The sequence below is a fragment of the Zingiber officinale genome, chromosome 7B (assembly GCF_018446385.1).
Source record: "Zingiber officinale cultivar Zhangliang chromosome 7B, Zo_v1.1, whole genome shotgun sequence".
Classification (NCBI taxonomy): Eukaryota; Viridiplantae; Streptophyta; class Magnoliopsida; order Zingiberales; family Zingiberaceae; genus Zingiber; species Zingiber officinale.
In genome coordinates, this window is record NC_055999.1 from 83,644,096 (window position 1) to 83,671,264 (window position 27,169).

Here is a 27,169-nt window from a genome sequence, read left to right on the forward strand (position 1 = left end):
CAATCTTTGATTCATCATATGAATCTAATCCTATTGGTTCATCATATGAACCTAATCTCCAATCACATGTTCTTTGTGTGTGACCCAATAGGTTCTTGTAACGTTGGCAATGTTATAAACTCCTTTAAAAACATAAGCAATGAGCGGCATCTAGCAATACATCATTGCTACCCAAGTTACAAGAAATGTTGAGATCCAACATCACCTTGTGACTACTAATTGTGACTCCTCACAATATGTGACAAGTGTCCTTCTATCCTAGACATCTAGATTGATCAATGTGAGGCATGTCATCCTCCGACCAATCTAAATCTTGAACTCCGAGTAGACTCACTCAATCAAATGAGCTCAATATTTCATATTGACTCATTTGGGCCATACACTTCGTGGTCTCACTCTATCAAGAATATCGATGTCTCTCCGTCATATAGGAGGATAGATCCCATCTACATCACTCACATCCCTCTGCATAATTTGTTATATACCCAAGAATCGCCTTTATAGTCCACCCGATTACGGGTTGATGAAACTAAAGTACATAACTCCTTATGTAGGGATCCATGGTGACTTGGTCTAAGGACTAATAGTCATACTAATAGCCACGAGAGTATATGACACTCATATAACGATCCATGATACTTTCTCATGGCGGGTCATTCAAGTATACATGTGTCAGCTTGATATCTCTATATCCATGACTTGTGAGATCAAGTCATCGAGCTGACCTACATGCTAGTCTTATTGTATTAACATTGTCCCTGAATGTTAATACTCGACTAGGAATGATTTAGAGTAGTGTTCCCTATATCATCTCACTATCGATTCAACTAATCGATTGATATAGGTATGAACCTTCTACTCAAGGACGCTATTATACTTAGTCTATTTGGCACTAATACAAATAAGTATAATAACCAAACAAATGCCTTTATTAATATACAAGAATATGATATACATGAGTCCATACAATCATCAAATGATTGACTCTAGGGCTCTAACTAACAATCTGAATACCAGCTCGATCCTACCAAGAGAGCCTTTACTTGGTGTGCTTGGATCTAACTAGATGTTGTATTATATATCCAATCCACCTGTAACATTGAATTAACTTATTTGTCTCCCTCACGCCACTTGGCTTATCTATATACCCTCCAAGTTCACATTAAACTTGCTCAACCTATTGAGCACACAAGTGACAACTATTTAAGCCTCGTGATCATACCTGATTTATTAGAATGAGACCATGCTACTCCAAGTAAAGAACAAAACAAAGTAATCCGTATACGTCTTATCACAATTATGGGATCCACCATGTGCTTAGAAAAGGAAGCAAAATGTACACATTCTTTTTTATCATTAAATCATATTTAAATTTATCTTGTCGAAAACCAATACTTCATGTGGATGTTGAGATGGATGCTAGAATAAGTGCCAAAAGTTTGCTTGAGCGGAGAGATAATTAATGTGGTCAGGTTGGCCATTGAAATGAAAGCTCGGTCTTATAAACTGGTGGAAACAAAGAGATTTTAGAAAATAATTAGAGATAAATTCCAATGATTGCATAGGGAGTAAGGGTTGTCTCTAGAAGACTCGTAACCTACTGAACTCGGAAAGGAGAACTTAAAGAGTTTAAAATGCAGATCAGCTCGAGGAGCTCTGACCGGAGAACCCGAGGACTTCAAAGCGTTCGAGGAGTTCGAGCCAGTGACTATGGGTCTCCATAAATATTAACCTTGCCGACCTAATGGAAAAGGTTGACCCTCACGACTCACAGTCTTTGCCTACATAAGCAACGATAATATCGATCGGGGTAACACCATGTAGGGAATCATTATTACAGGGTATCAAATCTCAATCACTCTTATATAGTATAGATTTCACAATGATCTAAGGTTTTATTGTTTTCCTTGTTTTCCTTGTCACGCTCTCAATGTTTCCTAGTTATATCATCTTGAGTTTTTGGATGGGATCAACCATCGTGTGGCTCCACCTGTAACCATTGGGCCATTACAATGACATAACGTCATATAATTTCTAGCTAGTTCCATAGTGATAGATTTGGATCATAACGTTAAAAAGTTGGTATTTAGCCCCACCTAATAGTCAAGGTTCAACATTCTCTATATTTTAGGTTGGAGGAATGAGTTAAATCAATTCAGTTTTGTATTTTGAATTTTAAAAATCAATTTAGTAGATCAAACTAATTTTTTATTAAACCGATTAAGTCTTATTAAGATTTTTTGATTTTTTTTTATTTTTATTTCTAAATCTGCTTGGGTTAATTTGAATGATATGATTGGTGGTTTAATACTTTAATTATTATTGTTTGATTTGTTGGAAATAGATAGTTCAAAGTTTAGCCCTATGCATGATTACAATAAACACAAGCAAACCACTAAGGTGTTGACAGACAGGTAATAGAAACACTGGACCAAAGCCCAATAAGCTAGGCCCAAACTCAGTTAGCGAGAATTTTGGGTAGGATGAGATCCTTACGTAAAGCCTCATGAATGTATTAATTAGCTTCTATAAATATGATTACAAGCTGGCGACTTCCACTGCTGTCGGACCGGTAAAACAATGCTAATCACTAACCAAGAAGTTATACAAATAATTCAGCTGGGTTAGAATTAGTTCTTGTCGTTCAATAAATATACAATCAATTAAATTAATAAATTTAAATAATTTATTAAACTAAATAAATAAGATTCAACATGTATGTATTTAATTTATTAATATTCATAAATAAATATTACGAATAATATTCACAAATAAAATTTATGAATCATCTATATCAATAAACTCTTATTAATATGATAAATAAAAAAATTAAAATGAACAAACAAATTTCTATTATCAAATTCAATAATAATTAATCAGACATTTAAATAAAATTGAATGAAAGATTGATAACATCTAAATAAATCAAACTCATGAAAAAGAAACTAAATAAAATTTGAACCATTTTAACAGTTTGATTCATTTTCTCAACTTGATTAGCTCCATTAGCTTTATCAAATAAATTTGAATGATAAAATTTGACTGAACTTGACTCGCTTATAACCCTACCGTACTTGATGCAAAGCTCATCACCTCGCCTTCTTGTGAGTTCGCAGACTACTTACGAGTTATTGGCGGTTGCATGACCAGCCAACTTGCAAGCTCACGCCCACAATCTAGACTTCGGAAAACAAGAACTTTCATCAATGGCTTGAAAATTTTCTACGTGTACTACTGGAAATCATCCCCTACATTGTCTCTTCTACCATCTCAAAATGTGAAGTGTTTTATCTGCAGTGTTGTACTGATTTAGACTCTTGATTTTAATTCTTATCAAATGGCCAGTTGGCTAACATATGATGATGTTACAACTGAGGTCTAGAGTCAAATCCTAGTTATTAACCGGGTGTATGTCCTCTCTCATGTGCTATTCAACTGTCCAATATTAGTAGTCATTTATGATTTACCTCTTCTTCTGTGTTGACCCAAGGATGGACTAACAGATACGTTGGACGAGTGAATTGCCTTTTACCACCTAGATACAAAAAAAAATAATCCCTATAATACTGCTAACAGTACAATCCAGCACCAACAGAACACACCTCAACGGCTTTCGTCTGGCACTGACCAACTACTATTAACCTAAAGCCAACTGGTAGTTAGACATCAAGCATCATAAGAGACACTAAATGAGTAAAAAAGGATCAACATCAAAGAGAGGGGGACCAGGGAAGTGTAAAATGTGTGACTCACTGACAAGTTTCCATCCAGTTTATCAGTATACCTAAAGCTTTAGAAGAAAGCAACAAACTTAAATGCCACCTCTAAAATCTCTTTATGTGCACTGCTCCATCCCTCTTTAATAGTGAAACTTCAGAAATCAGTGCATTCCCCAATCTCTGGCTACTCTTTCGCTGAATGTGCATTTGGTGCCTTTAGGTTTTTGACTCACAGAAAGAACATCATGATTGCAGTTACCTAAAGCTTTGCAGCTTGTGCTAGCTTCCACTGACAGCCATTAAATATGCAGAGTTTTTGCAGATGCTCAGTAGATGCTTCCAGTATTTTAATAATACTAGTATGATACTAACTCTTCTCTATGTTTTCTGGTCACAACTTTTGATAGGTAAGGAAGCTTGCTTTCTCCTACAAAAGGAAGAAGTGTTTTCATTTCATTTATATACAGTGGATCCAGTTTGAGATTGCCGATCTAATGCAACTACAATGAACTAATCAATGGAGAGCATGAATCAAAGTTGATGAAAGTATTTGACTTGCCACTGGTGCACATGGAATGCATTCCAAGTAGGTAACCAACTTAAAGCAAAGCTATATCAATTATCTTGTTGATGAAAGAAATTCACCATCTAACCTCTCTTTTCAACACACACATTGTAGCTTTAAAGTGGTAGGGTTACTCTGTCTGTATGATTAAGGAACTTACAGAATATTCCAGTGGTGATATTGTGATCTTGAGACAAACTTCAATCATTCTCGAGCAACTACTAACTGCTACTAATAGACAAAGGTCATGCCAGAATTGATTCAACACACACATTGTTGGAGCAGTTAAAATTTTAGTTGGGATGGTGGGGCTCTACTACCAGGACCTAAACCAGTATAAGTAAAAACAATCAAGTCAAAAGAACTTCCTTCACGGTTGAACTGGTATGAGCATCGAGCAAAGAGAGAGAGAGGGAGAGAGAGAGATCACAAACCCCACACCCAACGCTCTCTTTGTTCCCTTTTGATCCAAGCCGACAACAACCAACTCATTGTCACAAGACCTGCTCATCTCGTGATATATGTTATTGTTCTTTGCTTCCTACTTTATTCCTTACCCCCCTTCAATATTTCATCCCATTAATTAGAGCCTTGTGGATGCTTAAATTCAAAGAAAAGAAAACTTGTGTCATGAGCATTGAGCAACTGAAAGCAACCAAAGGCCTACCTAACATGTGATTTGATCAAAGGAATACTTTACTACACTACTCTCCCTTCAGCTACAGTCCAGTCGATATACAATTCACGAAGAAAATGAAAATGGAGTTGCAGAAAGTGGATTAGAATAGGAAGGAGGTTGTGGTGGATGAGAAAGAAACAATTAAATGAGGAAGTCTTGTGCTTGATTTGATCCGTATTTTAAAACTAGAATTCAATAAATGCAGTTCGAGTTTGATTAGAAAAAGGGACTGTGAAACAAGGTCTAAAGATCTGATAGGGTCCAGCGCGATGGGACGGCCAAACTGTAAGGCCAAGGGAGAGTTGGAAGGGGGGTAAGAAGTGAGCGATGATTCCAAAGCGATGGCAATTAATGGACACACCGAATGTGAGCTCAACTCCTGCGTGGGTGCGGGTGTGCTTACTGCAACACGGTGCTTAATGGAACAGTGACATTAAGGTCAGATGGCAACAGAAGTGGTGACGCACTACGTTCCAAAAAGTGGAGTGAGGGAGCGAGAGAGAGCTCGATGAGCTTCTTTAAGAGGAAGAAGAAGTGGCCAAACACCAGAAAAGAACGAGTCACAGTGGAGCAGTGGGGTTTTACAGGTGGGGTGTGGGTGTGGCGGCAGAGAAGGAACAAAAGCAGCAGCAAAAAGTAGCGGTTCTACTCTGCTCACTGCTCAGCTCTGCCCTGCTTCCCCCATCCATTTCTCTTTCTCTTTCTCTTTCTCCTGCACACTTGTGACAGAATTGCATACGAAGAGTGGTGTTAGTCACTTGCTAATCCACCCTAAGACGATAGAAAAGCACATTTAGCAAAGAATAGATGAGAACAAAGAAACAAATTAGCAAGGGAAAGATGTCTCGTTGCAATGGATTCAACCCACTCTGTTCTTGATCAACTGATGCAGTGAGCAACAATGGCAACTCAAACAACGAAAATATATGCAACTGATTTAGCTAAAGCAAAAGAGAAGCAGATCCAGAAGCATACAAATATAATCACCAGCTTTATCCGACTGAAAAAAGAAAGAAAAAAAAAATTTGAGCTTCATTGTTATGGGTTCTTTATCCGTCCATTTCTTACCTCGAACTTGGACTCGGTTCCTGCTTGCTCAGAAGTTGGAAATGATGCTTGTAAATTCAGCTCGATGCGGGGTTGGCAAGGAAATCCATGTCAGAAACGGCTGACAGCTCGACCTCGTCCTCTGCCATTGCCGGCAAGTTGAGGTCGAAGAGACTGACGCCGGTCGCACGCTTGGTAGCGGAGCCGACGACAGGTGACATGCTCAGCCGAGAGCGTGGTGGCGGATAAAGAGGGACCGACACAGGCATGTTGCGGGTGACCGAAATAGAGGAGGAAGAGCTGAAGTGGGCTCTCTTGTGGCCTCCTAGAGCTTGGCCGGAGCTGAAGACTCTGAAACAGAAGGGGCACTCGTGAACCTTCGCCCCGCCATTGGCGTCGGCGGAGTCAGCCTCGCCAAAGATCTGGACGGGCTCCGCGGCGGAGACGCAGCCATTGTTCTTCTTGTGACTGGCCCGGTGGCCACCGAGCGCTTGGTACGAGCGAAAGATCTTCTTGCACGCACCGCACTGGTACCGGGTCCGCCCCTTCCGCGGCGGCATCGGAGTTGCCCGCGATGGAGTAATTTCCCGACGCGCCTCCACCTCCTCTTCTTCCTCGCCCTCGTCTTCATCGTTGGATCCATCGGAAGGGTGGATCTCTCCGGCGACGGTCCAAGAAGAATCGCGGGAGAGCATCATTAGGCAGAGGGCGACGTCTTCCGCCGGGGTCACGTCGGAAACGGAGCTCGCCGGCTCCGCCTCAACCGCGCACCCGCGTGGTCGCTTGTCCTGGCCACGGTGCGCTCGGGGAGACTCGGTGTCGCTCTCCCGGTCCTGGACGACGACGCTGGATCCCGCCGGCTCCGGAGCGGCGAAGGACGAAGAGAACTCAGGGTCGGCGAGGCGGATGCTCTTCCTGGGATTGGCTCTCAAGCCGTAAGAACCGGCCGCCTCCTTCCCCTCCTCCGCCTCTCCTTCTTGGGGCTGGCTCGACGAGGCGGAGGCGGAGGAATCTCCCGCCGGAAGCAGGGGAGCCACGGCAGCCAGCGAGGAGACCGCGTGCGAGCGCATGTGGCCGCCGAGCGCGCGGCCGTTGTGGAAGCGGCGGAAGCAGAGGTTGCAGCTGTAGCGCTCCATGGAACCGAAACCAATCAATCGCCTCAACTCAATTCCATCCTTCTTCGCAGACTAAAAAGAGAGCAGGCGACAAGAAGCCACTTCATCTCCCCCGCACCACCGCATCAACAAAGCCAGAAAAACAAAAATAAATAAAATAAATAATCAAAATAAATAATAATAATTTTAAAGACATTTTTAAAATTAAAAAATATTACTAAAATAAAATACATATATATATTAATCAGGGATTAGTTCTCTCGATCTAAAGCTTATCATCATTAAAGTCAGTAACAAACTCTCCGATAACAGCGTTCGATGTCTTCATGTCGATGACAAGTGCCTGCCAGATGCGATCATCTTGCCACATAAATAGCCTCAATCAACAATGGTTCAGAAAACGGTCCAAATATGGTTCGATCGAACCAGACCATTTGGTTTTACACGCATCCTAAAGCATTCGTGTACCCTCGGCATTGTCGATGTCTTCGGTGGAGTAGGGTTGCGGCGCCTGCTCGGCGGAGTAGTCGATCCAGATCTCGTTCTGCTTTCCTTCGGCCGGATTCCGCTTTCTCAGGTACGAAAGCTCTACCGAGCTCGATTTTATTGCCTTTTCTTCTAATCTTCTCAAGGGATCCATTGCTTGCGCCGAAAAACTATCCTTTTTATTATTATTATTATTTCCCGGAATAGATTGATCGACGTACCGAGTGTTTCTTTGGGAGAACGAAATGAAGTACGGTTCGCGTTGTTCTTATAAATGGATGGTGTGATTATCCGCACCTCTTTGTCGTTCATGGAGGAGTTGCCGATTTGAGATTTGGGCATTTCTTGATGCCTTGCGATTGTCGCTCTCTGCTGGTTCCTGCACGGAGAGTTAAGTATGGGTGATTTTATGGTAAGTTAAATAATCTTTTTTATTATTTGTTGTTGCCTTTCATTTTAAGCGATAATAGGGGTGTAGATTGGTGGAAAAAGCGCCATGGATAGATGTGTTTTACATTGTCCTGAATTATTTAGGTTTGCTCGTGGTATAGATCAGCCTTTAGTTATCGCCCCAAATCAAGCCAATTTAATGGTTTTACTGGTTTTTATTGAATGTGAATGTGCAGAAAATTGAGCAATAGGACCTGTTGATATTGGAAGATGTCAAATTGGGTCATTTTGTTCCATAATATCTAAATAAAATCATTTTCATTTTTCTTGACCAAACTAGGTTTTACTTTTTAGCCGAAGTAGCTGATTCAAAGAATCAATTTTGCTTTGGTGAAACAACTTGGGGGATTTGAAAAAAAAATTCGAAAAAAATATATAAATGGAGGAAAATGCTTGCTTAAATTTATAAGTAAATCTGTATTTTTATTTATAAAAAAGGTAAATTTGTTAATTACAATTAGACAAGTTAGTTTGTGCTAGACTGAAATTGACTAAATGATATTATTGTTGATTTTTTTTCACTTTTAATTTTATATTAATTTAGATATTCTCTTTTTTTTTTTTGGAATAATTTTCTTTCATAAAAAGAGTGGGTTTCTAACTTTATGAAATTTATGGACAAATAATTAAAAGTTAGTTAGAAAGAGGCAAATGGCCATTTATTTTCGTAGGTAAATATTTCTTGGTTTTAAAAATAGTCCACTATCAATTTCATTCTATCAAGATATTTTAATAAACATCTTGATGGACTAAAATTAGAAAAACAAAAGTATTTTTTTCCTTTTTAAATAAGCATTACTCTTAATTAATTAAAATAGGTATTTATTTGCAATTTAGAAGAAAATATTTTTTCAAGTCAATCTTAAGCTACTTCACCAACCAGCTTAACTAATTGAAATAGAATAATCTTATACTTAAAATTAAAAAAATATTTATTTGTATAAATAAATTTCCATTTGGCTCCTATTTTTTAAATTCTTTTCTTTGAATTTTCTTTGGAACCAGTCAAGTTGTTTCACGAAATAGCTTGATTATTTTCACATGAGACTGATTTGGGTATTTTGGAATATGAGAGCCTGAATTTGGCCATTTCATATTCCCATGGGCTCTATTCAGGTAATTGCTCAAGAAAATTACTAGGTTGTAACCTTGAATTCTGTGGATAAGTTAATTGTGGATGCAACCTGGAGCTCATATGTTTATGTTATAACTTGGTAGTACCTGTTCCAAAATGTTAAATTTTTATCTCAAAAATTTCTAACAGATGGTACCTATCATCACATCTGAGACTAGAATGCATTTTAAAAATCTCTCTTTTTATGAAAAAGGAAAAAAGGGTATATATCATTCTCCCAATATATATATGGCAAGTAAAGAAAGCATACCTGCTGGTTACATTGTCAAGCTATAGGATAATACCACACTAAATTATCTACAAACTACCAATAGAGACTGAATAGTAGTTGAGTAACAACATGCAAGCAAAGTTTACTACAAAGTATAAGAAGATTTTAAGAGCCTGTAATTGTAATGCCTTGGAGGTTGGCATCTGTCCAATACTGATCTTTGAAGCTTCCTCGGGTTTCTGTCAATCAAATTCTTAAGTTTTACTGGGGCCTTAACTGACCAAGAAACCACCAATCTTTCCCATTCACCACTAACTCTTGAGATGTTTTCCTTGGCTGTCTTTCATGAAGTATATTATTCCTTTCCTTCCAGACAGTCCACAATCAACATTGGCATACACAAGGAAAAAAAGCTTGGAACTGGTTCTGATATGATCATGATTAAAGAAGAACCACTGCTTGCAAGTTTCAGTGGACAAACCAGCCCACTCCCCAACTATCTCCTTGTATACCATTTGAACTACCTTCAAATTTTCAAATGGATATTCAAGTGTTGTTTATTGTTGATCACAATTGAGATTGAGAAAAAAGACATGGTCTGTTATTAGACATCCTCAAAGGTATCTTTTTAGCCTAGATTGATACATTAGCTGGAAACTGTGATAACCATTTGTGAAAAGGCTTACCATTAAGAAGCTGAAAACACCAAAACATATGGGGTCTTACTAGTGATTTTATTGATTGAAAACCATCAAGGCCGTGGATACCGACAATAGTGGACATTGAATTGCGAAATTAGACTTGAATCAACATAGTAAAACTGATAACACCCAAAATTGACAGTGAAACTACAATAAATTGTTGATTTACATGTTGGTAACATGAAATTTAGGGCTTCTCTCTAGACTTTCTGCTTTCTGTAGAGTTTGACCAGGCGAATTTGTGTAATGAATCAATATGCCCAAGAAGAAGAACATTGATAAAATGCATGAATACAACTAACAACAATCTTTACTAGTCGGACTCTGACATGATAGGCATACATCCACGGGGAAAGGGATTCTTTATAAACCATGAACACACTGCAGCCTTTCTTTGTCTTTATCATCTGAACACCTGACAATTTTAATAAGGTCTCTTCTTCTCCATTCTTATTTGATACCCTAGTTGTAGATCCAGACCGGCTAGAGGGGATGAATAACCCTAAAAATAAGTTAGAGGAATTCTCTTGCTTTTGAACTGGCAAGGATACAAGATTAGTTAGGCATAAACAATTAACATTTAAAAGAATAACAACTTTAAAACGATAAGTAAGAAAGCTAAGATTTACTTGGTTACAACCTAGTGGTTGTTAATCTAAGGCAGTTGAAAGGAGTAAAAAGATCTCCTTCGTTGAAGGCGGAGAAGCTTCATACATTCTTTGATAGCTCAGAAATTAACTATGAATTGAATATAGTAGTTGTTTAATTCCTAACTCCAAGGGGTTTTTTATAACCTCCGGATCAATTATCGTTAATTGGAGACGTCTCCAAAGCACTCCGGGGCGCCTCCAAGTGGATAAAACTATATCCACTCTTCAACAATCAGTCAACGACTAACCAACACCTTTCTGCATTTGAGGGCGCCTTCAGCTTCCTTGAGGGCGCCTCCATCAAGAGGCGCTAGGGCACCTCCAAGCTGCTTCAAGGCGCCTCCTTCGAGCAGGCACGATTGCGCCTTCATGCTCCTCAAAGGGGCCTCGGGTCCGATATACAACAGCTCCGCCACCAATGCTTGAGATGCCTTCAATACCCTTGGAGGCGCCTTCACTCGGGATGGCCTTCGCGTGGGTGATGCTCCGATCAACCGGAGTTGAATTCACCCAAACCCAATTCTGACCTTCTTCTCGAGCAGGCTTCTTCCTTGGCTTCTCGTCCCTCGGATGCGCTGTCTGCGTTCCTTCTTGTCCATCGGTATACTCTTCCGTAGCTTCTCGTCCCTCGGTTGCACCGAGCCCTTCGATTCGCTTGCCATGCCATCTTTCTTGTCTGCTACGTATTTCGCTCGACTTCTTGTATTTCTAAGTTTCTACATACTTAGACATAAGGTATCAAAATAACACAAGATCTAACTTACCTTGGTTGATCACATCAAAATCAACTTGGGGTACTTGCACTAGTTTTATAAGTAGACTGTCCAAGATCCCTTAGGGTTAGTTTACTTGGAATATACGAGGGAAGGAGGGAAAGTGACACAAAAGATGTGCATAATGATGATATGAATTTGTTAGCCTTTTTCTCCCCGTCCTGATTTTCTTTCCAATAAATTCATTCATGTCATCTGAAGCGAAACCAATTTCAACCACTCACTGGTGCTGCAATTGCCACCTTCCCAAGGTTAACTGCAGAGCCAGTTTCCTACCTTCTGGCTGGGTTTATCTGCATTGAACCTCCATCCTTGGAGCAAAAATGGATGATGAAAGGTGATTATTCTTATTGTTGTTTGCTATACTAACTAGAGCAACTTCAGACTTTAGATTTGATCGATCTAAGGTATGACCAAGTTGATTCTTTATTAAACTTTGGCGTATTAAGTTTGTTTTCCCCTTTCTATCATTCAATTATCAGATGCATGTGGTTTTCAGATAACTGATATCTTTCCTCAAATAAGGTTCAATGGCTTTAGAAAGTTTTTCAATGTATGATTCCATCATAGGAACTTCTTCATACCTCGTGATAATCAATGTCGTTGGATTTGTTGAATTTCTTTTCCAAGGATAATTGAATTAGGTTGGTTGCTCTATTGTTTGTCCTTTAGGATTTTCCAATTCTTAGAGAAAGTAATAGAGGCATGATTCTTTTTCCACTTTTTCACGTGAAGGAAACAAACTGATCTTATCCGTTTACCCTTTCTCGTCAATTTGTTAAAATTTAAGTTTTCCTATATACTATATTTTTTGCCGTATTGCCAATTCCTGATCTTTTTCCTTCTGCTCATTATTTGTCTGTGGTTATGTCTACCATTGTGAAGTACAGATAAACTCTATTTGAGTTGAACAAACATGAGCCGACCACAAAATGGACAGAGAAACTTCTTTCCTTTTGGAAATCCTTTTCGGATTTACCTCCACAAGGGATCTAATTTCTCCCCCAAGCTTCGTGAATTACTGTTTTCTTTTGAGAAAAATCTGGCAGAGCAATTGAAGAAGCTGAAGCCTAAGAATGTTGAAGATGTCTTCACCCTATCTTGGATGAGACTTTCGATTCAGTTCTTATCAGATATGCATAATAGCATAAGAACTTTAATAACTGATCTTCAGTTACCTGTTTCTGACTGGGATGAAAAGTGGTTTGACATATATTTGGACAGCAGTGTGAAATTGCTTGATATCTGCATCGTATTAAGTTCTGAGCTGTCTAGATTGAATCAAGGCCAACTGCTTCTTCAATACGTGCTGCATCTTTTGGATATCTCAGCAGGTGATACTTCTTCCGAAGTACTTACCAAAGCTCACTTGCATATTCATGAACGGATAGAGCATTCCAAATCTAAAAGTTCTAAACTAGAAAGCTGTCCTGCCATGATAGTGTGTCTTCAGAGAACTCTTGGTTATCCGAAGGTCAAGAGCCCCAAAGGTAAGGTATTGATGAGGGCCTTGCATGGAGTCAAAGTAATGACTGTTTTTATTTGTGGCTGCTTTTTAGCAATGCTATCAGGGTGCTCAAATGCAGTGGTAGACTCACATGTTTCCGATGGTTTCTTCTGGTCTGAAGCCTTCAGTGACTTGCAAGTTGTTTTGAACAAGGAAATAAAGAGACAATTTGCTGGTGGGAAAGTGAAGGCATGTAAAGAGATTGAAGAAGTGGAAATGGTGTTGCATAGTTTGACCAAGAGTTTGAGTTGCAAGAAAGAACATCTACAATGCAGCACAGGCATCAATCTTGAGGTGGAAACAATTCCACCAGCAGAAAGCTCCCACTCAGAAAGTCACAGGATTGAAGAGTGCGCCACAAAGTTGGCTGACAGAGTAAAGAGGCTTGGGGATGAATTAGATTCTCTTTCAAAGGAAGTCAATGACTTTTTCCAAAATGTTTTAGTCGGACGCGATGCTTTGCTTTGTAACCTCAGAGTATCTGCTTCTTTGCAGAAGAGCACCAACGAAATGAAGTCATGAGGTAATCGTTTTTACATGTACTTGTATGTGTATTGAACAATATGCCCTGGCAATGTTCTGTGTTCATAGTCATTCTCCAGTGTACTCATTGTCCAATTGTACTCTATATTGTTCAATGTGTGCCGGCAAAGTGGTATGCAAAAGTTGCTTAGTGGTGCTAATGATATTAATAGAGCTCGTTATGGATGTGCATTGTGGGCCTGTCTTTGTTGCTTATTTCATAGAGCTTCTTTATTGCTTATGTTCAGATGTTTTATACGATCGTCAATAATAATGACTACATATTTTATAGGATCATCCAATATTTTTCTTTATGGGTCCGTCTGTAACAATGCACCATTTACAACTCTTATCCTTGCAAACTAATTTCGTTTTGTAGCTTTTGGTCTTTTATATGTAAACTCAAATCCTTTTTGAAATCACATAATTTTTTAAATTCTTTTTTCAAGATTTTACCATCTAGTAACACTTTAGATAAGGATGATAAAAGCATAATACTTCATCTAAGGATGACAAAAACATAATAGTTCATCTAAGGATTATGTTTAAATTTTGATGAATTAATAGATAAATTTTTTTATAAGATTGAACTTATCATCTCAGAATTAGTGAAGGATTGAGTTCATACTTCGATGAATTAATAGATAATTGATCTAAAAATATTGGATTGATGTATTATCCTTTGTAAATACTTCTCAATTTCATGGGACTAGACGGATCATCTCATAATTAGTTAGCGTATGTTAAATATCTAGTGTTAATTAAAATAAATAAATAGAAGCATAATAACTATTATGATATTCACTAAAATTAATAAAAATGTATTACTCAAGAAATTTTAAGTTCTTTCACCAAGCTATTCTGTGTTTCGCATTCTCATATGTTGTATTTAAGAGTATCTTTAATGCAAGGGTTTTAAAAAGGTTCGTGAAACTAAAAAATTGGACGTGAGGTTTGGATTTTTATTTTAAAAATAGTAGTAAAATTTTGAAGTTGTTTTTTCTTCAACATTGGGAATGTGGGTGAAACCTATAAAAAAAAATATTAAATGAAAAGTATATTAACGATATTAAATACAAATAATAATAAATAAAATATATAATTTAATATAATAAAAATATATAATTTAATATAATAAAAATATATTAAATGTCAGTGGGTCTATAAAAAAAAGTTATAGGGAAATTTTTTATAGGAAAAAAATATAGTAGATTTTTATAGTTTTGATGTGATATATTAAGAAAATAGTAATTCATGATCTATAAAAATAATAAGAATAATAATAATATATATATATATATATATATATATATATATATATATATATATATATATATATATATATATATATATATATATATATATATATATATATATATATATATTAGTTTAATCTAAAATTTAATTTGTTTAAGTCAAGATTTGCTACATTAAATGCATAGTTAATCCATAGTGTTTAAGTAATCCTCCTCCAAATTCTTATAGGTCATCTCTGTTGTATTACTGATTACATAAATACAGTAATCTATTTGCATCAAAATAGTAAGCATATAATAAACTTGTAAATGAAAAGAGTAAGGTTGAGAAATCGTGTATCTCTGGTTGAAGCGCCGGCGTGCCGACTGTCTTTAGAGAATTTATTGCCGCCCATAGTGCAGAGGCTCTTCGGCAAAATTCTCCCAAGATCCGACAACCACTCGCGTCGTCCGTAGGTGCACTCCAAAACGAACGCCACACTCGGACTCAACCTCAGATCGCAGAACCAAGCCTCAGAACAGGGAAATAGAGGGAAGAAAGAAAGAAAGCAGAATGCTCTGTTTTCTGGAGTGAGTTAAGAAGGAACAGAGGAAGTGTATTTATACACTCCGAAGCAGTGCACACAACAAAGCGTACGTCGCTTCGCTTCCTCACGTGGACAGGACCGCATCGCTTCTCTTCCTCTCGCGGACAGGTGCGTCGCGTTGCTTCCTTACGCGGACAGAACCAAACCCAAGTGCGCGCAGGTCAGAACCTAGAACCAGACCAAACCGGAGACTGGCAAAAACAAACTAGGCCGCCTGCGCGAGGCCCACGAGTTGGGGATTTGCACCCCCCTACGCGCGATGATCGTGTGCGTCGCAGAACCAAGCCTCAGAACAGGGAAATAGAGGGAAGAAAGAAAGAAAGCAGAATGCTCTGTTTTCTGGAGTGAGTTAAGAAGGAACAGAGGAAGTGTATTTATACACTCCGAAGCAGTGCACACAACAAAGCGTACGTCGCTTCGCTTCCTCACGTGGACAGGACCGCATCGCTTCTCTTCCTCTCGCGGACAGGTGCGTCGCGTTGCTTCCTTACGCGGACAGAACCAAACCCAAGTGCGCGCGGGTCAGAACCTAGAACCAGACCAAACCGGAGACTGGCAAAAACAAACTAGGCCGCCTGCGCGAGGCCCACGAGTTGGGGATTTGCACCCCCCTGCGCGCGATGATCGTGTGCGTCGCGCCCGGTTTATGGATTTTTGACTCGAACCCCCCGAAGCCACCTGATTTGGGCTCGACCCGCGCATGCGTGTAGGCCCCCCTTTACTTTGCTAAGTAAGGATGGAAGAGCTCCATATATAAGGTCTTCCAACTTTCTTTGCTTAGCAATATGGGACTAAATATATACACACATGCATTACCAAAACAACCTAAACCAAAAAATAATTTGAATTAAAATATCAAACTCAACCATCTCTTCATCCTTCTCCATAGTTCCATAAAATATTTTCTCAACCTTAAGTCTCATTGTCATGCTCATCTTCTTCCACGAGCTCATAAAGTATTTCTTTTAATCATCTTTGATGCTACTCGGGTAAATATGATCAAGTCATAGGTCTTTTCAGATCTACTATACTCAATTAGCCTCCCTTCTTGCCTAGTGTGGCTCAATCAGCCTTAGACCAAGCCGTCACATCAAAGGTTTATTATGCAAGAGCCAAGAGGAGTTGGCTCCTCCAGGAGTTCACTTCTCATCACATTTGATGCGGTGTCAATATTTGCCAATGGTCTCCTAGAGAAAGTGGCATTAGCATGACAACAGGCAAAACCAGTAGTACATACCCATGGTTGTCACAACAGAAGAGAAGACTCATTCGTGTGGTCAGTCAATGAGCGGTGCCTCAAGCATGCAATCATCCACGTAGCTCAGCCTGAGCAGATGTTGCGATCGATATGGATCCTCTTAAACCAAGGCTTTATAAGCTTTCATACAGGTAGATGAAGGTATGATTCTCTGGACACTTGCAAAAGCTACCTCGTTTATTCTTCTTCTTGAGCTCTTCATTAACTTGACTATTGGAGGGGCAACACTGTCCCCAGACTCATGTTCGTTGATCCCTCAAGTTATGTCTCTCGATCGATCCTTGGCTACCAAAAGAGGAGGAACGAAGGAAGGAGTCCAAGTGGGTGTAAATAGACACCATCAATTTGACGTTGTCTGTGGGAAGAGATATAAAAAGCTACAATAAGAAGCATTAGGAAAGGTCGCATGGTGAACACCCTGGAAATGATGACACTGTTGGTGCGGTTAGCACTAACGGTCTAACTCAAGTTTTGATGAATGACAAATCAGGTTAAGTTAGGTTTGTTGTGATCTAACACTCTGAGCGAGTGTGCAGACGAAGTCCAGATAGGTCGACGGGCTGATCGGATGTCTGGCACGAAGTCCAAGCGGGTCGACGGGCTGACCGGACGCTTGGCGAGAAGTCCAGCTAGGTCGACGGGCTGACCGGATAACTGGCGAGAAGTCCAAGCGGGTCGAAGGGCTGACCGGACGTCTGACAGGTAAGTAAGGTAAGTCACTAGAGGGGAGTGACTGTAAGGACGCGTTCCCGGGAAGGAAACATTAGGCGTCGATTCGGCTTAGATCCATATCGGATATCTAAGTCGAGATCGTGACTAGATTCCGGTCTCGGAAAGACGGAATCTAATTCATACTCTTTTTTGCTTATCTATATAACTGTGCTAACAAACTATTTTGCAGGGCATACTTATTATTTGCCTCCGGACTAACATTTGTCTTGCAGGACGGATTCTGCGGGAAAACAAGGTTCGGGCGCCCGGAAGGGATCCGGGCGCCCGGGAGGCAAATTTCATCCAAACTCGCGCGTCGCCACGTGGAGCTTGCTGGTTGGACCTGCCACGTCCCACCAGGGCGCTCGGAAGGGATCCGGGGCGCCCCGAGCCTCATATAAAAGGAGGGTCAGAGGGTCAGAGGGGAGCTTAAAAACAACAACAAAAAGAAAGTCTTCTACTGCTTACTCTGCTGCTCTACGCTCCTGCGACGCTGACAAAGCTCCGACAACACGCTCCTTTCCTTTTTTGTTAAATTCTTGTCGGTATTTGCTTTAGTTCCATTAGCATTCCTGTACTTTAATTTGTAACAATTTTCGAACTGCTAGTGATTGCCCACCGAAAGCACCCTTGTGTGCGGGCCTTGGAGTAGGAGTCGACACAGGCTCCGAACCAAGTAAAACCAGCTTGTGTTAGCATTGTCCTTTTATTTCCGCTGCGCGTAACTCTTTTCGAACGATTTTGTTTATCGATATTCACCCCCCCCCCTCTATCGAACGCTTACGATCCAACAAGTGGTATCAGAGCAGGTACCGCTCTGATTTGGTGCAACCACCAATCAGACAAGAGGGGGATTTGTTTTTAATTTTTTTTTTCTTTTTTCGGAATTCAGTGTTTCGTAAAATTTCAAACTGGTGTAATTACCTTTTTGAAAATTTCCTTCCGTCGTAAATACATCTAAATTGGTGTAACACCAATTTAGCTATTTTTTCCCGCACTACTAATCCAAAACCAAGTCTTGGAACCTCTCTATTTGTTTTCTTTTTGCAGATAAAACATGTCCCAATTGGAAGGCTTCAGCACAGTATGTCCTCCCCTATTCAACGGGGATGACTTCTCGTACTGGAAGAAAAGAATGGAAGTCTACCTAAAGACGAACTACGATCAATGGTTCAGCGTCATAAAAGCCTATCGAGTGCCAGTCGACAACTCCGGAAATCCACTAGACCCGGAACAGTGGACTCTGGACATGAGAAAGAAGGCATCAACAGAGAACAAAGCGATTAACACACTACACTGTGGATTAACAAGGGAAGAGTTGAACCAGGTCGGACCACATCAGAATGCAAAAGAGATGTGGGACAAATTGATCGCGCTGCACGAAGGAACCAGGGACGCCAAGGTAATGAAAAGGGATTTACTATTAAATAGAATATTTAATATAAAAATACAGGAAGGAGAAACGGCGAGCCAGCTACACGCGAGGATCAAAGACATCCTCAACGGACTCCACGCGATAGGCCACCAAATGGAAAATAGGGATCTGATAAGGTACTCCCTAAACGCCTTTCCGCGTAATTCCTTGTGGGCATCCATCGTGGATGCCTACAAAATTTCTAAAAATTTATCAAAATTAAAACTAGATGAACTCTTCTGTGAATTAGAACTGCATGAGCAAATTAACGCCGTGGTCGAGAAAGGTGTAGCCTTATTTGCAGATCCCTCAAGAGAAAAGAAGAACGAGTGCCCGAAACTGAAGAACGACAAACCAAAGCTAACCAAAAAGAAGGCGCTCAAAGCAACATGGGACGACACTTCCTCGGACGAATCGGAAGCCGAAGAAAAAAAGAACTAGAGTTACCTCGCGCTGATGGCCCGCGAAGAAGAATCGGAGGATGAATCGAAAGACGGGTCCGAACTCGAATCGAGCCACGAGTCTGTACTCGTTTCCGAAGGTTCCGAAGAGGTATGCCGAAATCTAAACCGAAAATTTTTTAAAATTATTTCCTGCTTAAACAATAAATTAGTAAAAATAGAAAATGAAAATAAATCACTCCTTGAGGAAAATCAAGACCTCAAGGAACAAATCAAAAGCTCAAGTCCAACTCAAGATCTAACACTTGAGGAGGAGAATCTAACACTAAAAATAGAAATTAATAATCTAAAGGAAATACTAGAAAAATTCACAACAAGGTCCAAAAACTTAGATTTAATTTTAAACAATCAAAAAGCAAGTTACAACAAAACTGGACTTGGTTACAAATCAAGTTCAACTAAAACCTTTAAATCATTAGTAACCCAACACAAACCAACACGTAAAGCTTGGGTTCCGAAAGCGTGTCTCACCACGCAAGTAGGACTTAACCAATTCTACATACCTAAAGAAAAAATATATTATATAAATTCAAATAAACCAAAACCAAAATACAAACCTAAATCAAACAACTCAAAATCTAAAACCCACCAAAAATTAAACTATCACCAAGTTAATTATAATTATAAAAGAAATAGACATAAACCAAAGAACAAAAAATTAAATTAATGGTCATTAATTCAGGGGGAGGCTCCAGAATAGCTGGCACCTCCAAAACTAACCTACCCGGCAGGGTAACCCCAACCAACCTACCCGACAGGGTAATTAGGACTAGTTAAAGAGGGTTCAAGTTTAACTTGAAAAATGGTACTGGTGAAGTTTTGGATGATAGTACGTTAGGGAAGCTTAGTCTATGCATGTCTAGGAAGATATGGCTTCGACCTGGTGCATCTGGCTAAGTGGAACTGACCGAAGCTACCCTTAATGAATCATAACCAGTTAGACCAAAGTTTTGTACTAAGTCCAGTGGATAGGACTATTTGGAAAACCTCGAAGGCATGGTTACCTTAATGATGTCTGAGTGACTCATCATAGTCCAGAAGTTTATCCAGAGAACGCCTATTTGTTGAACCCAAAGCTAAACCTGAATCTAACACAAGTTAAAAACAAACCCTAAAGTTGTACCTAATTCATCTCACAAAATTATATGATTCCTTGATTGACAACATAGATTGGGTGAGATGATTAAGAAATTTAAATTAATTCAAATTAAAATAAAATTAAATTAAAATTAATTCAAATTTAAAATTAAATTAAATTTAAATTAATTTTTTTTTAACTCAAAAAATTATTTTAAAAATTAAACTTAATTTTTTGTTAAAAAAAAATTATTTTAAAAATTAAAATTTATTTTTTTTAACTTAAAAATTTATTTTAAAAATTAAACTTAAAATTTTTTTAACTTAAAAATTTATTTTAAAAATTAAACTTAAAATTTTTTTAACTTAAAATTTATTTTAAAAATTAAACTTAAATTTTTTTTATTTAAAAATTTATTTTAAAAATTAAACTTAAAATTATTTTTACTTAAAAATTTATTTTTAAAATTAAACTTTATTTTAACTTAAAAATTTATTTTTTTAACTCAAAAATTTATTTTAAATTAAACTTAAATTTTTTTAACTTAAAAATTTATTTTAAACTTAAAAAAAAACTTATTAAAACTTTTTTTCCTAAAAATTTATTTTAAAAATTAAACTTTATTTTTTTTAACTTAAAAATTAAACTTAAAATTTTTTTAACTTAAAATTTATTTTATAAATTAAAATTATAATTTTTTTAACTTAAAAATTTATTTTAAAAATTAAACTTAAATTTTTTTTTAACTTAAAAGTTTATTTTAAAAATTAAACTTAAATTCTTTTTAACTTAAAAAATTATTTTAAAAATAAACTTAAATTCTTTAACTTAAAAATTAATTTTAAAAATTAAACTTAAATTTTTTTTAACTTAAAAATTTATTTTAAAAATTAAACATAATTTTTTTTTAACTTAAAAATTTATTTTAAAAATTAAACTTAAATTCTTTTTAACTTAAAAATTTATTTTAAAAATTAAACTTAAAATTTTTTTTAACTTAAAAATTTATTTTAAAAATTAAACTTAATTTTTTTTTTAATTTAAAAATTTATTTTAAAAATTAAACTTAAAATTTTCTTCAACTGAAAATTTTATTTTAAAAATTAAACTTAATTTCTTTTTTAACTTAAAATTTTTTTTTACATATAAATTTTTATGTTAAAAATTATTTTTTTTTGTTTTTTTTTTAAAAAAAAACGGAGTCAAAAACCAGTGGCGGGCGCCCCTGGCATACGGACCCGGGGCGCCCGGAGGAGATCCGGGCGCCCCACCCACTTAACCTCGGGCGTCCGGACTCCCCTATATATAGGGGGGCAGGGCACCCCCCTCTCTTCACACCCCCAAGCTTTCCTCCAAAGCTTTCTCCAAGCTTTATTGTGAAAGCATTCAAAATTAAAATTTTCTCTCGCTCTGCGGTTAATACGCGCTCGCGAATCAATCGAGGTCGTCAGTTCTAAAATTATTTTAGCAATGGCTCCTCGGTAAACCTCCTGTCTTCTATTTAGAGTTTATTATCGTATGTTTATTTTTCGTTAATTAGTATTAGTTTATTTAGGAAACGTTCTAAATCTGGTGCTGGACCCTCTACTCCCAGTATTGATCCTAGGTTTCCCACTGATGAGCTTAGGATTAAGTTTGAGCCAACCATCTACATGGCCATTAGGACCAAATGTATAGATAGAGCATTCTTTTTACGCTCTTGCATTCCAGCTATGGAGACTATAAACCACTACAACCTTCAGAACCTTGTTGAGTGCACTAGCTCAGTAAACGTAAGTTTGTGTGCAAAATTTTACAACAACCTAGTAAAAGTAGACGTCCTTACCTACACTACTAGGGCAGCTGGGACTGATATCACGTTGTCCTCCACTGCCATCCGAGAGTTTTTTGGAGTTACGAGAGTCCACCTGTCCTTTTCAGTGCTATCCTCCCAGGGAGCTTCCCTTTGGAGATCCCTACTCGCATGTCACTCTTGATACGATTTATTCATATTTCTTTAGGGGCGAGCGAGTACCCACTGTGACCCAGTTTAGGTCAGTTACCCTTCGAGTCCAGGACTACGCCCTTTATAGGGTCTTAGTCTTTTGCATTCTACCACGTAGCACTCGCGACATCACGATGATGCGCCCATTCCATTCCTTTCTCCTCTATGCTCTGTGTCATATGCTAGATATTGACATTAGTCTGCATATCTTTTCCACCATCATTTACTCGGCCGGATATGTGACGAGCGGGCGAGTTCATATGCCCTACTGTCACATTCTGACAGCATATATGTCCTCTTTGGGCAATGATGTCACCGCAGGTGACATTCGCTATATGACCGAGTTTGACATTATAGGAGCTAGGAACTTTTCCCTAGCTAGTATTCATATAGATGATGAGGGTATCATGACCTGGCAGAGGGAGGCACAGCACCAGCCGGACTCAGACGCACAGCAGGAGGAGGCCGATGAGTTCTTTCTCGCACTCTTTCCTGACGAGGCCGCTCCTGCCCCAGCACCAGCTCGAGCCCCACGTCCCGCTCCTCGCACTCTAGCCGATCGAGTATCCGGGCTAGAGAGAGCCATGTCAAGTCTCCAGCACGAGTCCTCCGAGTTCCACCGAGATATACGACGAGAGATCTCCGATCTCCGACGAGAGGTGCGACAGGAGGTCACTGATTTACGGCTAGATGTGCGGCAGGAGATCCGGCAGGAGATCTCCGACCTATGACGGGACATACGAGAGGACGACCGGGCTCGTCACACCACGACCGGCTCAAGGCATAGGCCATTAAGGCCTATGCCTAGGGCCCCTATTATATTGGGGCCCACCAGATTTTATATATATATATATATATATATCTAGATTAATTTAAAAATATATATATGAAGTTGTATATTAAATATTTAAAATTACGATTAAAATAAATTTAGTCGAGATTTATTTTCATTGGTAATTTTAATTTTTTACTAGTCAAATTATATCAATAATTTTTAATTTTTAATAGATTAAAGTCTAGATGAGTTTTTTTTTACTCTTGTTAAATTTAATTGATAATTTTAATTTCTTACGATTAAAATTAGATTTGGTTAATAATTTATTTTTATTTTTTTATTAAAATTTAATTAGTAATTTTTAACTTTTTACTGGGAAAAATTTAATTTACTAATCAAAATTAAGTTTTGTTAATAAATTAAAAATATTTATGAGTTATATTTAATTGATATTTTTTATAAAAATTTAATATTACACTATTAATTTTTTCTAAATTTTATTTTTTTCTATCTACTCCTTGGTTATCATTTTTTTAAAAGTTTTATTTTTCTTTCAATTTTTTAATAATTCACCGTTAATGTTTATTAGTTAACTATTTTTGATTAAATAAATTTTCTTAATAATTTATTAAAGTTAAAATTGATAAAAAGATAATTTAGTTTATGAAGCTTCTTCCAATACAAGATTTCAAGAAATAATTTATTTTACGTAATGACTATATCTAGTACTCAAACTTATGTCTCAAGGTTACATACAATAATTTTATTATTGTGTCAAGACTTTCTTTCCTTAAAGTTAAAATTGATTGATATTTTTAAATAACAATTAAAATGCATATTAATAATATTATAATAATTTATTACTCGTTTCCAAATTAGTTAACATAAATATTTTTTATTTTTTAAATTTTACTAATAAAGAAGTGAAGTTTGACGCAAGATAAAGTTATTGATACGTGACATAGTTTGTCACTACTTCCAATTGTAAAAATTATTATTGACAATATATGAAATTGTTCTTTTAAATTTTACTAATAAAATTAAATGTCACCCCCGAGACATGGTTGAGTTGGCTAATGCACAATGGGCAAGGGGTTGAATCTTGGTAAAGCTGAGAAAAATATTCTTCCCATAGTAGTCAACTACAGTTTCTTGATTTACCTCCTCATAGATGATCGTAAGATTGACCGTGTTAAGTTGCTAGGGTGGTAACTTCTACTTTTTACTATAACTAATAAAATTAAACATCTCTAATAGTATTTATTTTAAAAAAATATTAAGGTCTTATTTTTTTCTGCCTAGGGCTTCAAAAAGGATCGAGACGGCCCTGCGTCACACTGAAATATTGGCACTCCTTCGGTCGATGGGTTCCGGACCACCTCCATCATCATCTCAGTAGTCATGATTATTATGTAGCATTGTTATGACACTATTACAGCTGTTTGCAGTAGATATTATTCTACCCTACTGATTTTCCTTTTCAAATCTGAGTGGTCATACTCTAATTTAATAGACTAAGATTTTCAAAATTCAAAATTGTTTTCAAATTGACTGTTTTAAAATTCTAGGTTTTCATTTGTTTTAAACCTTTAGAATTTCAAAACAACTTTAGCCTTAGACTAGAAAAATCCTCTTAGAAATCATGTTCCCCCAGGACTAATATTTGAGCATCTCACCAACACCCTAGGATTACCTTGCTTGTAATTGACAAACTTAGAAAGAGGAGAGATGTATAGGCCAATTGCCTGGACTTAAGATGCTTATGTCAGTGCATCGACATAAGTCTGGGCGTTAAATACAAAACCTACATTAATCAAGTTAAGTTATTCAGCTTAGTCAACCACTAACTGATCACAATGAACTTAACTTGACTAACCAAGTGAAAGTTGTCATCTTCTGATAGTCAGTAAGTAACTAATTGGTTAGACAGTTATTTTCGATGTCAGGTTTAAGGGGAGGATTAATTAGTCTCATCTTTATTTTTCCTTTACTATAATTGATTTTTGAAAAATACTTTCTTAAAAAATATTTTAACAAATCTGACTTATCTTTGTAAAATCTACTAAACTTGGTTTTTGTAAATAGTACTTTTGCAAAAATTATGTTTAAAAAGGTGGTTTAACTTTACTAGCTCATTTTAAAAAAAATTCAAGAATTAGATCTAGCTTTAAAGTTTGATTTGAAAATTCAATTTCACCTCATTTTGAAAATCTGGATTTTGCAAACTTGAAAAATAAATTTGAAATTTTGAAAAATCAAGTTAGATTTGAATTATTTTTTTTATCTGGAAACTTATGCTTAAGATTTTTTTTTCACTTTTAAAAACTGATTTTGAAAATTTTAAACCTTGAAGTTTTGAATGGTTAATTTTAAACTGATTTTTTTTTCAACAATAAGTTTGTAAAGAATTCCAAATTGAAACTTATTTTGAAAATTCAATTTCTTGAAACTAAAGCTAAATTACTCCCCCAAGTTAACCTAACATCATTTCCTACAGTTTTTTTTATATACATTCTATATTGTTGATTGGTTAATTTGTCTTCCTTATTTGATGAATGTCAAACGGGGAGGGATAGGTGGTTAAGTTAGAAAAAAAAATAAAAATAAAATTAAAAACTAACTTAAACCTCATACTAGAACAAAATGTTTAAACTCTTACTCGCATATTTTTACTAATTTAACCAGGTTGTCATTCCATCAAAAAGGGGGAGATTGTTGGTGCGGTTAGCACTAACGATCTAACTCAGGTTTTGATGAATGACAAATTAGGTTAAGTTAGGTTTGTTGTAATCTAACACTCTGACCGAGTGTGCAGACGAAGTCCAGACAGGTCGACGGGCTGACCGGATGTCTGGCATGAAGTCCAAGCGGGTCGACGGGCTGACCGGACGCTTGGCGAGAAGTCCAGCTAGGTCGACGGGCTGACCGGACGCTTGGCGAGAAGTCCAGACGGGTCGAAGGGCTGACCGGACGTCTGGCAGGTAAGTAAGGTAAGTCACTAGAGGGGAGTGACTGTAAGGACGCGTTCCCGGGAAGGAAACATTAGGCGTCGATCCGGCTTAGATCCATATCGGATATCTAAGTCGAGATCGTGACTAGATTCCGGTCTCGGAAAGACGGAATCTAATTCATACTCTTTTTTGCTTATCTATATAACTGTGCTAACGAACTATTTTGCAGGGCATACTTATTATTTGCCTCCGGACTAACATTTGTCTTGCAGGACGAATTCTGCGGGAAAACAGGGTCCGGGCGCCTGGAAGAGATCCGAGCGCCCGGGAGGCAAATTTCATCCAAACTCGCGCGTCGCCTCGTAGAGCTTGCTAGTTGGACCTGCCACGTCCCACCAGGGCGCCCGGAAGGGATCCGGGGCGCCCCGAGTCTCATATAAAAGGAGGGTCAGAGGGGAGCTTAAAAACAACAACAAAAAGAAAGTCTTCTACTGCTTGCTCTACTGCTCTACGCTCCTGCGACGCTGACAAAGCTCCGACAACACGCTCCTTTCCTTTTTTGTTAAATTATTGTCGGTATTTGCTTTAGTTCCATTAGCATTCCTGTACTTTAATTTGTAACTATTTTCGAACTGCTAGTGATTGCCCACCGAAAGCACCCTTGTGTGCGGGCCTTGGAGTAGGAGTCGACACAGGCTCCGAACCAAGTAAAACCAGCTTGTGTTAGCATTGTCCTTTTATTTCCGCTGCGCGTAACTCTTTTCGAATGATTTTGTTTATCGATATTCACCCCCCTCTATCGAACGCTTACGATCCAACAGACACAACCATATTTAGAAGAATTGGAAAGTAATATCTGTTGGTGCAGTTAGTACTAATGGTCTAACCCAGGTTTTGATGAATGACAAAATAGGTTAAGTTAGTTTTGTTGTTGATCTAACACTCTGACCGAATTTACAGGAGAAGCCCATACAGGTCTACGGGTTGACCAGATATCTGGAACGAAGCCCAGCTAGGTCGACGGGCCGACCGGATAGCTGGCACGAAGTCCAAACGAATTGACGGGCTGACCGGACATTTGGCACGAAGTCCAGCTAGGTCAACGAGCTGACCGGATAGCTAGCACTAAGTCCA

General features: G+C 37.8%; 2 protein-coding genes across 4 annotated transcripts; one reads left to right on the forward strand and one right to left on the reverse strand.

The window, feature by feature from the left end:
- Positions 1 to 5,800: 5,800 nt before the first annotated feature.
- Positions 5,801 to 7,195, reverse strand: LOC122006164 (zinc finger protein ZAT4-like). Its single transcript, XM_042561549.1, has one exon. The coding sequence runs from the start codon at positions 7,144 to 7,146 to the stop codon at positions 6,088 to 6,090; it is 1,059 nt and encodes a 352-aa protein (XP_042417483.1). The 5' UTR covers positions 7,147 to 7,195; the 3' UTR covers positions 5,801 to 6,087.
- Positions 7,196 to 7,555: 360 nt separating this feature from the next.
- Positions 7,556 to 13,746, forward strand: LOC122006162 (UPF0496 protein 4-like). Of its 3 annotated transcripts, none has more exons than XM_042561547.1 (3): positions 7,559 to 7,702; positions 7,819 to 8,023; positions 12,417 to 13,746. In XM_042561547.1, exon 3 carries the CDS (start codon positions 12,448 to 12,450, stop codon positions 13,558 to 13,560), a length of 1,113 nt encoding a protein of 370 aa, XP_042417481.1. In that variant the 5' UTR covers positions 7,559 to 7,702; positions 7,819 to 8,023; positions 12,417 to 12,447; the 3' UTR covers positions 13,561 to 13,746. The 3 variants fall into 3 exon arrangements, with proteins under 3 accessions (XP_042417482.1, XP_042417481.1, XP_042417480.1); XM_042561546.1 differs by having other exon boundaries at positions 12,422 to 13,746; XM_042561548.1 differs by lacking the exon at positions 7,819 to 8,023 and having other exon boundaries at positions 7,556 to 7,702; positions 12,422 to 13,746.
- Positions 13,747 to 27,169: the final 13,423 nt, after the last annotated feature.